Source organism: Gadus macrocephalus, chromosome 16 (assembly GCF_031168955.1).
Source record: "Gadus macrocephalus chromosome 16, ASM3116895v1".
NCBI classification, from domain to species: domain Eukaryota; kingdom Metazoa; phylum Chordata; class Actinopteri; order Gadiformes; family Gadidae; genus Gadus; species Gadus macrocephalus.
The window spans coordinates 5,180,172-5,192,843 of record NC_082397.1 but is presented as its reverse complement, the minus strand read 5'-3'; the positions used below and the strand labels follow the sequence as shown (position 1 = coordinate 5,192,843).

The window sequence follows — 12,672 nt, the reverse complement described above, 5'->3', positions numbered from 1 at the left end:
GCTTGGGATTCCGTCATTTTGACTCCCATCACAAGAGCTGTGTTCAAAATCGTTCCCTATCACGGATATAGTGCACTATATAGGGTGCTCTCCATTTTGTAGTGGTGTTCGAATTCTCGGTGGTTATTTTCACGCAGTATATAGTGCACTTAAAATACCCAATATTTGAGTGTACATACAATGTTCCCTACATGTTACTCCCGTATACCACATTGCAATGCGGTCGTGTTTTTCCGGAGGAGAAGCTGAATAACCGCGAAAACTAATACATTTAATGATGGAGTCTCCGGCTTTCGTTTAGAAATGCCAGCAATTTATTTGGGATTTAACGTAGAAAATGTACCATTAAAAAAAAATTAAAAAAAATTTAGCAAGGAAATGTAACATTCAACATCAATACAACCTCCAGCTTTCCTCGTGAGTGCCTGGTTTGTTTACATGATGTGGGCTCATCTGCCTGCGTCACACAAATACCCGGCGCATTTACTGACGCAAATGGCGTTCAGAAAGTTCAGCGTAGTGTCCGAATTCTCGTTTGTTCGTTCCCTATAGTGCACATGAACACTATTTAGGGAATAGTGAGTGAGTGAATAGGGAACAATTTCGAACACAGCTAAGGTGTGCTAACAGTCTAAGTTTTTAAAGGTGACATAACACCACAAGGTGTGAGTGTGATTTGCCGTTACAAGCTGTTTTGATTTATTATGTTTTTTACGTCTTTTAACGGCTAATCACACTTGTGGTAGGCCTATAATAAGTCACCTTTAACAGTTACATGTCAATAGGTTGTGTCGGTGTGAGACATTCCAGCTGTATGTACTCAGATGTGAAAACCAATGCACAGATGTGAATGGATGTCAGGCAAAAACGTCACAATCAATACACGTATGTATTTGTTGTATATAATATAGTATTTAAATGTTTAACACTGTGCAACACATTGTCTCATTGACGCACTATGTATAATACTACTCAATGAAGAAACTGCTTTATGTGAGGAACGATTGTATACCTATTGCCAGGTTTGGTTGTATTGTGGAAATGTTTTGTTACAAAACCAAAATAGACTCAACCACCAAGGAATCGCCTTGGCAGAGGAAGTGGCTACAACAACGGTGGCTACAACATTTTCTTTCAAGCAATTAAAAAAGGCAGAGTCCTTTGTGGTTCTTTCTGTGGCCTGATGCTATCGGGAGGTGGAGGGCAGGTAGTGATCCGTCACGCATTGTTCCATAGCACGCTGGTAATGTGGCCCAATGCAGCGGGCCCCTTTCAACAAGTCGCCTTCTCCCGTTCCCGCGGAGACAAGGATCAGTGCTATCTGCTGGGGTCATTTCCTCTATCTGATGAAGGAGACAGCTGACAGGAGGGAGGGAGAGAGATAGCAAGAGAGAAAGGGGGTGAGCAAGTGGTGGAGGGAGGGAGAGCGAGAGAGCAAGGGAGAGGAAGAGAGAGAGAGAGAGAGAGAGAGAGAGAGAGAGAGAGAGAGAGAGAGAGAGAGAGAGAGAGAGAGAGAGAGAGAGAGAGAGAGAGAGAGAGAGAGAGAGAGAGAGAGAGAGAGAGAGAGAGAGAGAGAGAGGTGTTGAGCTTGAGAGAGGGAGAGAGAGGTGTTGAGCTTGAGAGAGGGAGAGAGAGGTGTTGAGCTTGAGAGAGGGAGAGGGCAAGGGAGAGATAGAGAAAGAGAGAGAGAGACTGTTGGCTTCTCCACTCAGACCCACAAAAGACCCCTTCTGTGTGTAATGCGCTGCATTCATCAGGACTCAGTCCCTTTCTGAACCTGTAATGGGACTTTTCTCCAGCCGCTTCCACCTCGTGACATCATGCTCTTTTAGCATAGCAATCTGGCAAAAAGGAATACTTTTTTCTCTTTTTCCTTGATATCACATAATAGGGAACGGATGAAATAGCGCAAGGTGGATAAAGGTGTTGAATTAAATTATTCGGGGGGTTCATAATCCTTTTCAGAATTCATCCAAAAGGAGCCCAATCAAGAATTGAGTTGGAGGAAGATATGTCATATGTTCTCACAGAGGTATTAATTGCAATTTGTTATCTTCATTTAGACTCACCTGAATGAATATTAGGCAATAATATATGTAGAGTATAGTGATGCATAAAAAAGAGAGAGATGTTGTGATATAAATCCAATGAGAGGGATTATGAGTTCTCCTCTCGTTCCCTTGTCTCCAGCAGAATGTTAGGTGTGTGATTTAAAGGTATGTTTGATAATGAAACTGATGCCTATATGTTAGGGTTGCAGGCGATTAGGGCATAGCAGCTCTCTAAATCTCCTGTAAAGCTCTCCCTGGCTGATTCTTAGCAGGGTAACATATTCAGCCCATTCCTGGTAACTAATGGTTTCGTTTTTCAATTGAAAAACTCCCAGTGCCTTTAATTCAAAAATGGATTCCCTGTCCCCGGTATTCCCCGGAGAGGGTGAAATACTGTAATTGCCCACTCACCCAATTGCAGGAAAACAATATTTTTGCTGCTGACGAGTCCCCCAAGACGCATAATTATTTGTTCAGCTTTATTTAGTTTCTTCATGGCTCTTCATCATGTAATTGAAGATAACCCACTCCTCCCGCCCCCAGCTCCCATTGCTCTGTGGTCCTGGGGGTCTGTTCTTAGCCCCCGACCGTCCCGCCCTCTTCATCACTGCCTCCGCTTCCATTTTATTCATCTGGAATGTTTGCATTAAGCAGCCAATCCCGTGAGGACGGCGTTGTCTTTGGTGGCTCCTTAATACACTTCTTTGGGAATGAACCAGGCGACCGTCAGGGGAAAACATGAGCGCTTCGCAATCGCACAATCACAAGTTATTATATTTTCAGGCGGTATCAAAACAAAAACAATTTTCCCCGCTGACAGGCTACCGCAGCACAGCACGTCGGAGGAGCCGGGAGAGAGAGATGGCTTCGGACAGGCTCTGGGATAGTTCCAGCGTCTTTCCGGGGGTTGTTTTTATGGACCTCGATGGACCTTTTCTGTCTCTATCTCTCTCTCTTGTTCCCTCTCCTTCTCCTCTGTCACCGCCCGGGTTTGCCGGGTCTGCGTGGACAGTGATTCGCGGGCGCCGACCTCTGTGTGTCTGAAGGGGCTGAGGATAGGAACTAATGTGATCTGGTGGTTCACTCAAAGGTGTCTGTGGGTCACTCCACCAGGGCTGAGGGTGTCCCATTCGCGAGATGAAAGGTTCTGGATCCGATCCCCAATGACTGCAGTCTACCACAATGAAATCCTTAAGAAATAGATCCGGAAATAACACCTGATACACTCCTGTAGAACTCGTATCTGAACTTTTCCCTTCACCGCTTTGGATTCAAATGCTAAATGTGTCTGAATCTTGACACACACCACCCAACCACTGAATCTGTGTTTTGTTTCGTTTTAGCAGCATGATGTCTGCATGTGGAAGCCTTGTCCTAAACATCGGCGCCAAATGTTTATTTAATGCAAATTCCCATTAAAATCTTTTTGACTCTAGCATAAAACAAACAACGGGGTTCTGCACGCCCAGTGATAATAAACACCATGCATCATGTGTACATTTTCGATTTGAGTGAAGCTCCACACAGTTTAATAAACATAACGGGTCCCATTCATCCTCATTTGTGATCTATCTCGGACTCAGACTTATTTGTCACCTTTCATTTTCATTGTATCAACACTAAATTATCCCCGTGTATATCGTACTCCATTTGGCCTACCACACCGTGCTAAATTCATATATTATTATGGAATACGATCCGGGCAGAATCTCTCTCTATATATATACACATTATTTGGATGTCATTGGAAGGTATTGAGATGTATATCCAGTTAGAGATTGAAAGTGCCCATGATAACGATGGCGGTGGTAAATTGTTCCATATCCCCACAGTCTCGTAATAGTCCTTTGGCACTCGCCTTTAGAAAGCTATTAGGACTAATACGACATCCTAATAAATTCTTCAGCTTCCTCTCCCTCATGAAGCAGTTTTGCACTGTTTGTGTTTCTATCTTCCCCTTGTGTTCCCCTCAAGTGTGACCACAGTAGGTCACTCGTCGGTCAACAGAGGAACGCTTCAGACCTATTATACCACCAGGTGTGATTAGCCGTTACAAGCCGTTTTGAAAATCTGCCTCTTCTGACATCACTAATGGACGTGTCCAGCTAGATGTATGTCGGATAGATGAGCAACGTTTGCTACAGTCCACTGGGTAGGCTGGTAGACTGATCTATCCAGCATACATCTAGGTGGACACACCCAATTGTGATGTCAGAAGAGGCAGATTTTCAAAACGGTTTGTAACGGCAAATAACACTCACACCTGGTGGTATAATATGTCACCTTTCAGCCTGTGTTGATACACTGGCCATGAGGTGCAAGAATATGATTCAACTTTGTTCGTGGTATAGATTGGGTCCTTTTCCTACCCACATTTTTTGGTCAGAAAAATATTCTTGCATCTTCAATAGTTATTGAAGATGTCTATCTGCTTCCCAAAGCAATGTTTGAACCCAATCCACATCTGCCCATACTATCATCGTCCCGATGAAGTAGTCTGTATTAGTTTGAGAATGATTAGGCATCTGTTCATATATAAGGCCCATTAACCTTTCAAAATGTTTAATCGAAATGGACCATCAAAGTTGTCAGCCCCTGTGACTACTCAGCTTATTATGGTCACGGTATCGAGGACATAGGTGGTGACGACCGTTGCTTTGACCTTTAACCGACCACAGGAACAACTTCCTCACAACGCTTTCTTCCCAAGTAAACACAGAAAGACAAAATAAGAACAAAAGTGAGAATCAGTGCAGAGTCAATTAAAGATCTACTCTACTCTACTCTACTCTCTGTTCCAGACGCGGGCCGGGCCTTCGGCTGGTCCTCTTCGTCATCGTCGTCGTTGCCATCACTCCACTCACGGACCAGACGTAGACAGGACTACAGAGGAGGAGGAGGAGGAGGAGGAGGAGGGGGGGGAGACGACTGGTCCTCCTTCACCTCCAGTCTCCATCCCCGCCACCCCCTCCAGCTGTCAGCACCCAGCTCGCTGGAGGAGGACTCCCTCAGCCAAGGTGAGACCGACTCCCGCCAAACACACGCTCACTCACGTCGGGCTGCCACACCCCCATCTGTTGGCGTCTGGCTGGTCTGGGGAAGAATGAATGGGTCTCACCAATCCATCATCACCGCTCCCTCTCCAGAGTGACCAGGGTGCTGGCCTCTGTGAAATTGAAGTGGGATTGCTGCGATCTCCGTCTGTCTCTCCCTCTCCCTCTCCCTCTCTCCCTCTCGCCGTATCTCTCTCTCTCACGCTCTCTCCCTCTCTCTCACCCTCTTTCTCTTGCAGTCTCTCTCGCCGTCTCTTTCTCCGGCGCTGTCTCTCTCTCTCTCACCCTCTTGCTCTCTCTCTCTCTCCCTGTCTTGGCTGCTGTCATGGCTCTACAATGATGGATATGTTTGTCAGGAGTTAAAGATGTAATACCCTGCAACACAACGGGGAGACGGACTGACGTTTATCTACATTGCTTACTAGATGGCCTGGCAGATAGGATGTGTAGAATATATTAACAGGGAAACTCTTAATTGATCCCTACAATGAGTTTTCTGTCATTTTTCTTTCTTTCTGTTTTGCTCTTGTTTTGTGTGGATTTCTCCTATCTGGGTTTCGACTGAAATAATTCATGCTTCCTTTATTTCTTTCATAAAGTCTATCTTTAATTGACTCAGCAGTGAATCTTACTTTTGTTCTCATTTTGTCATTCTGTGTTTACCCTTATCATATATCTTTCTGTATCATTTCTTTGTTTCTTTCTTCATTTTTCTCTGTTTTTCTTTTTCACGGTCTCCGTCTCCCTAGAGTAGCTGTTTGTGGCCACACATACAATGAATGAATAAGTAGGCCTTTCATTCATCCTTTTTTTCAATCTGTTCTTGCTTTTTGTCTTACAATCTTCGTTCAATTTGTCAGTTTGTAGCAGAGTTACTTTTCTCTATTTTTCTTCCATTGTTGAATTCATTATTTCTATCTCTCATGTCTGTATTTACTTTCTGTTTCTTTCTTCCATTGTTCAATTATTTCTTTCATTCTCTCATGTTGTGTGTCTGTCTGTCCGTATTTACTTTCTATATCTTTCTTCCATTCTTCACCCATTCTTTCTCTCTCTCATTCAGTATGTCTGTCTCTCTCTCAGTCTGTCCGTATTTACTTTCTATGTCTTTCTTCCATTCTTCACCCATTCTTTCTCTCTCTCATTCAGTATGTCTGTCTCTCTCTCTGTCTGTCTGTATTTACTTTCTATATCTTTCTTCCATTCTTCACCCATTCTTTCTCTCTCTCATTCAGTATGGCTGTCTCTCTCTCTCAGTCTGTCTGTATTTACATTCTGTATCTTTCTGTCGTCCATGGCTCCCTGACCTTCAACACAAAAGTCCTTCCCAGGCGATGGCTATGTGAGCGTATTGACGGACGGTGAGAACAGACTGTGAAATCACAGCACGTTGTTGTGTCACAGAGGACATGTTGTTGTGGGCATGTCTGCACATGTATTGTATGAAAGGAAGATAGCGATTCCCTGACTGAGGACACAAGGCCAAATTCAGTTTCTTGCCTTTTCCTTTGTGTTTGCGTGCATGTTTTTCACAATAAATCATTGGAGGATCAACGGTAGAGAACATTATAATGTACTTAAAAAGAGTATATGATCTTATAATGGGGTGGTCATTAATTGTATAGAATAATGAGCTCGGGTTTGCCCGTCTGTATTTGCTTTTATTTGGGAGAGAGAGAGAGAGAGAGAGAGAGAGAGAGAGAGAGAGAGAGAGAGAGAGAGAGAGAGAGAGAGAGAGAGAGAGAGCTCAGGCCCTCTGAGCCGAACCGCGTCCCGGGGCAGGCCTGAGCGTCGGGTGTGGGTCGTCAGCCTCCTCCCCGCCCTCCCACTCGGACGCGGCAGGTGGGGGGAGATACTGCTGATGTGTCTCACTGTGCCCGCTGTGAGGCTCCTCCGCCATAGTGATAAAACACCTCATAAAGAGTTATAAATACAACCCCGCGTGTACTGATGGACAAAAGAAATCCGTCAGTTGCCTCTCGATATGTTTTTTAAGGGTTAACGAGGCTTGCGTCAGGCGTCGTAAAATGACGCTCCGTGAAACGCGCTGCGAGACGTTGTTATTTCAGCTGATCCGTTCCCTTCTATTTTTGCGAGCCGGTTTAATGGTCGGAGCGCGTTATTCCTCCTGGCTACAGAGTCAAGTGGGGGACCAATTACCGCACATTGACGTGGGCAAAGCCAGTCACATTACTGCGGCAGGGCGGCTGAATGGAGCGATGGCATTTACCAATCTTGAGTTCATTAGCTGACTTTGAGATATGTATTAATAATGTGCGTCCGGGCAATTTCAAGAGAAGGTATTCGGTAGGTGTCGTGGATACATCCCTCTGTGATATCGTATGGTTATTAGGTATATACATTTTAAGATCCTGTTGTCCATCACTTGAAATTAAATAATAGGAGTTGCATGAAGCAATATTATACATAACAAAATATACATATGAATCCTAATGGTTTATGATATACTAATAGTATACTAATAATATCCTAGTAAGTTTCCTCACTTTTGTATTACTGTTTGTTTACAATAGTTGAATGGGAGAAAATCTTTTTGATACTTATATATCATATAATAGTGATACTCCATATTAAACATAAACAATCAATATAATACAGTTACAAAACTTCCTACAATTTATGGACAAAGGAAACATCTATCTCCAGATAAAGTGTCCTTGGTCTCCAATTTATCCTGAGGCTCTGTTAGCTATAGGCTACTCTCTTTCTCTTCTGTCTTGGTTAGCAGGAGGAGACACTGGAATAGGCTGCTAGACCAGTGTTTAGTCTCATGTACCCCCACAGCCCATCAATATGGCCACAGTGCCCCATCATCCACACCCAACCACATGTTTACCACTAATATTAGACTATAGTAATTTAGCATCATTATTGTAGACTCCTAGGAACAACAATTATACTGTTATCATCTAGCATCATAATTAATAATGTTGCTACCTAGGAACTAATATTGTGCCAAAATGATTTAGCAGTAGTATTCATATTGTTGTGGTATCTGTGTTTACTATGGTAGAAGTTGAATCATACGTCGATTTCAGGGCTTAAATCTTGGCTTGAGATTTAAGCCCTGGTTGGGAACTACTGGGCTGTTGGATGCCAAAGATGTAGCACTTTTTAACAACATGCTAGGAATAGCAGAGCTAGCCATCATGAAATATGTATCGTATACATACCGATGGCTTCAAGATTAAATATGTAAAATATAGGGTTCTGCAGTGAAAAGAGAATAACTGAATACTAATTGAAAGGGAAGGCAAGTCAATATATTTTAAACTAACCTTTGATGGTTATTAAAACCGTAGAAACCTAGTCGAGCAATCTGTTATTTATCAAAGTGCTTGTTCCTTCCATTAAAAAATATATTTCATCATTAATGACACAACAATACACAATGGCAAATAACAATCGCTTTGGTAAAACCCCTGCTTAAGGACCAAGTTAATTTCATACTTCTATTTCTCTTTGATAATAGCCCCAACAGTGAAATATAGGGAGTTGCCTATGCCTATGGTACATAAATGGTAATGGCAGAGTCTGTTAATGGATGAAACATCTCATGCTTGACCTTGGCTCTGTGGAATTAAAGATTGGCCCCCAAAGGCCCTAGAGATCTCTGAACAGAGAGCTCAGGGCAGCACCACGGTAGGGGTCACGGTGGTGGGATATTATCCACTATATAATTTAATGATGTAATGTCTCGGTGGCCACCTACATGCAATTACACAGGACACGCGCATGCTAACAAGAAGACTGTTCATACGCTCGGATGCAGCGCTTAACAATGCAGCGCGTGTGTGTGTGTGCGTGTGCGTGTGCGTGTGTGTGTGTGTGTGTGTGTGTGTGTGCCCGAGATAGTGCATGTGTGCATGTGTGTATGCGTGTGTGTGTGATGCAAATACGTATACGTCCAAAACCTCTTAGTTCTTTGTTTGATTTTCAAGGGGCGTTATCAATCAGCATAGCCCAATATAGGACAGGATAGGATAGACCTCCAACCAATCAGAGCAATGAAACGGGTGCCACATCAGGGGCAGCCATCCTGGTTATTCATGAAAGTGCTTCAACAGCCATCCCATAGGGCACTTCTCTGTAAAGTCATTGTATCAAACCGCATATCAGATAGATGGCTGTGATTGAGCCAAACCGGCCAGGGCTGCTGGAAAACTGTCTGAACAGGAGGGGGGTCAGACGCATATGCCAGAGCAATTAAAAGCGTGCAGATTCGTCTGGTTCCCAGGCTACCCAGGTTAGCATACCCAGCGCGAACCCATGCGAACAGCTGGGTGGGATCAACCAGCTGCGATCTCAGCCAATCTGATAGCTTTAATTGAGTAGCTGCTGGGTGAGATGTGTGAAACGTCTCTTATTCAAATCAAGGGTTCAAATTGCAACGTGTGAGAATTGGATGCGAGCGTGCCATGAATCTGCTTAAGTTGGCCATGAAAGGGAATTATTTGTGAACCTCAAAACCGTATAATTTCTCATACAAACGGTGGGAAATACTAGAATATGTATCTTTTTTTTCTCTCCCAAAGAATTTGAAACCGGAGACAGTTACGCGAAGGGATATCAATGTACACCATTGGCACTTCCTCGATTATTATTTATGGAACACCGATTTTTGGAAGATTTTTTAAAGAAATCCCGGTCTGGATTTTACCAAAACCTTCCCCTCACCAACAAACAGAAATATATTCATCATCAAGATCAAATGTAATATATGAAGTATGTCTATTCCTACATCTGTACATGTTCCTGTCTTCACTTCTCATGTCTGATCCGACCATAAAGGCTCCAGAATGCTCCTTAATGCAGGCTGGTTATACAACCTTCGATTATCACTATGACTCAAACTTCTTCTTCTACTATCCTCTCTTTTGCGGTAGAGAGCGACGTGTACGGGCCCGTGTTCGTCCAGGAGCCCGATGATGTCATCTACCCCTTGAACTCCGAGGACAAGAAAGTGTTGATGAGCTGCGAAGCGAGAGGAAACCCCCCACCCATACTCAGGTAGGCTGTAGACCTGTCTGTCTGATACTGGCAGGCTATATACCCGTCTGTCTGTTTCACTCAGGTAGACTTTATAACCGTCTGTCTGATACACTCAGGTAGGCTGTATACCTGTCTGTCTGATACTGGTAGGCTATATACCCATCTGTCTGGTACACTCAGGTAGGCTATAGCCCTGTCTGTCTGATACAGGAAGCCTTTATAACCTTTGATCGGATACACACAGGTATACTCCTGTCTAACAAAACCTTAACTGAACTCCAATCAAAAAGAGACTGTGTTTTACATTTAGTACTCCCCAAACACGAGGGAACCATAGCTGCCTCTTCGTTATTAATTGTATTGTTGCATTATGCCTATTGACACCGTGTTACAATTCTGCCGCTTGATACGTCCGTTACGCACACACAAGACTTCGGCACGATTCAATGTCTCTCCCCCCCCCCCCCCCCCCCCTTTTAACGAGCCCGGGGGTCTGAATCCCTCTGACCCTCGCCTCCTCTCCTCCCAGCTGGTTCATCAACGGCACCGAGGTGGACCCCGAGGACGACGACCGCTATAGCCTCGTCGACGGGAACCTGATCATCAGCAACGCCAGCGAGACCGCCGACTACGGGAAGTACCAGTGCCGCGCGACCAACGGCCTGGGGACCGCCGTGAGCCGCGACGCCCTGCTGCAGTTTGCCTGTGAGTACGGCCTGCTCCGTCTAGCCAGTCTCTGCTATGGAGTCCCTACGTTGACACGACTGCCAAACCACAAAAACGGAGGGAGATGTGTTTCCGGGTGCCTCCAGCACACAACACAACATTATACGATAAAAAGGAAAAACAGAGCCGGCCTTGATGAACTTTTAGTATTTGGCTTCGGGGCTCTTCGACCCGTTTGACTTGAAACAGTCGTGTTTGGTTTCAGGGGGGCAGTGTGTGTGGTGGTGGAGGGGTGGGTTGGGGGATATAAATATGTACCCTCTGAAGTGGTGCCACGCCCGCTACCCTCTGCTGCTGCCTGGTGTACCTCTCAGCTAGCCGCGCCGCTAGCTCTCCGACTCCTGCTCTCGGTGGTAATTGAGAGCAACAAAAAGCACAGTCGTCCCTGATTACCCATTCGGCGTTGCTCCCGGTATACCGTCAACGGAAGCAGACACGGGCAGACCCCCGGACCAGGGCGCCTGAAGGGGAATGTCCGGTTGCCGCCTCCTCTCTTGTTTCCCTGGGAGCGAGGGCCGTAATAGCCTGATTGGTATGCTTGAGAGAGGCTATCTGGTTGGTATGCTAACTCGGTGGACGGCTACCAGTGTAGAGGATGCTTCATGGTATGGTGTTGTTATTGGAACAAACGCATTTGTTTTTTTTGGTGAATGGTGGACTGGCCAGGGAGAAGGAATTAAAGATGTATTGTATTTTCACAGATCCATGATTGGAATTCATGGCTGTTTTGGGCTCTTGTTGTTTGTTGTGTGTTTAATGGGATAGGCTAGCATAATATGGTGATTTTGAGTCACAAACGTGTATTTCGGTGTCTTAGATTATGCATGAAACAATTCCCCTACCTCTTACGCTTTCACAGCTAAAGGCTCAGAAACGGCACACAAAAGTGTGTATGTGTGTGTGTGTGTGTGTGTGTGTGCGTGCGTGTGTGCATGTGTGCGTGTGCGTGTGTGTGTGCGTGCGTGTGTGTGTGTGATTTCCCTTTAGGTCTGTGTCTGCTAAATGAATTAATAGTAGTCCTGCAAAATATAAGATAAAGTTATTAAGGTAAAATATTTTAATACATGCCATATCTCTCTGGGTATAGCCTCTGTCTTCCTAATCATGGGGTCCGGTGAATGTTAGGGTAACACGGTCTGTAAAGTAATCCCATACACCCAGACTGCTCTACCAACCACTCACGCAGGATCTTAAACTCCTGTCAAACCTTCCCAGGGAGAACCAGGCCTCAGAAACTCGCTGGCACACATCGATTTCTTTTTTCAGAACAAAAATGCTTTATGCTTGGTTCTCCCTGAAGTGATTTGATTGGTTGTAAGTATGGAGACGGCTTACTTTCTGGCCTTGGCAGCCTGTCAGGAGAGAACAAGATGGAAATCCATGGCCACGCCGAGGGGACCAGACTCTCGCTCTCGAACGGTAGTTCAGATTTAAGGGCAGGATGCTGTTGTAAGTGACCAGCCTAATAGTGGTAGGTGCGATTCCCAATGCCCACAGCCTGTTTGAAGGCCTCCTCAGGCAAGATGTCTAACCCCTAATGAACAGCCAAACATATCCTTTTCTGGATCACAGTGTCGTGCTACTATGTTGCAGAGCTTGATGCAAGTGGGACCGGTGCTGGTGCTGTCCTGCTGCAGGAAGATTCTTCTGGTATCGATCATCCTGTTTGCTACTTTTCCAAAAAGTTCAATGCAGCCCAAGGTAGATATAGCACTATCGAGAAAGAGGCTTAAGCCATGCTTTGGGCCCTCCAACATTTTGAAGCTTATGTTGGCTCAACGCCACAGCCGATGTTGGTTTTCACCGATCACAACCCTCTAGTCTTCCTA

At 44.8% G+C, this 12,672-nt stretch overlaps 1 protein-coding gene across 1 annotated transcript in view; it reads left to right on the top strand.

The window, feature by feature from the left end:
- Positions 1 to 12,672, top strand: part of cntn5 (contactin 5) — a 137,289-nt gene that overhangs the window by 46,250 nt on the left and 78,367 nt on the right. Inside the window, 3 exon segments of the mRNA XM_060075806.1 lie at positions 4,853 to 5,068; positions 10,012 to 10,135; positions 10,647 to 10,822. Of these exon segments, the coding sequence (XP_059931789.1) occupies positions 4,853 to 5,068; positions 10,012 to 10,135; positions 10,647 to 10,822 (516 nt within the window).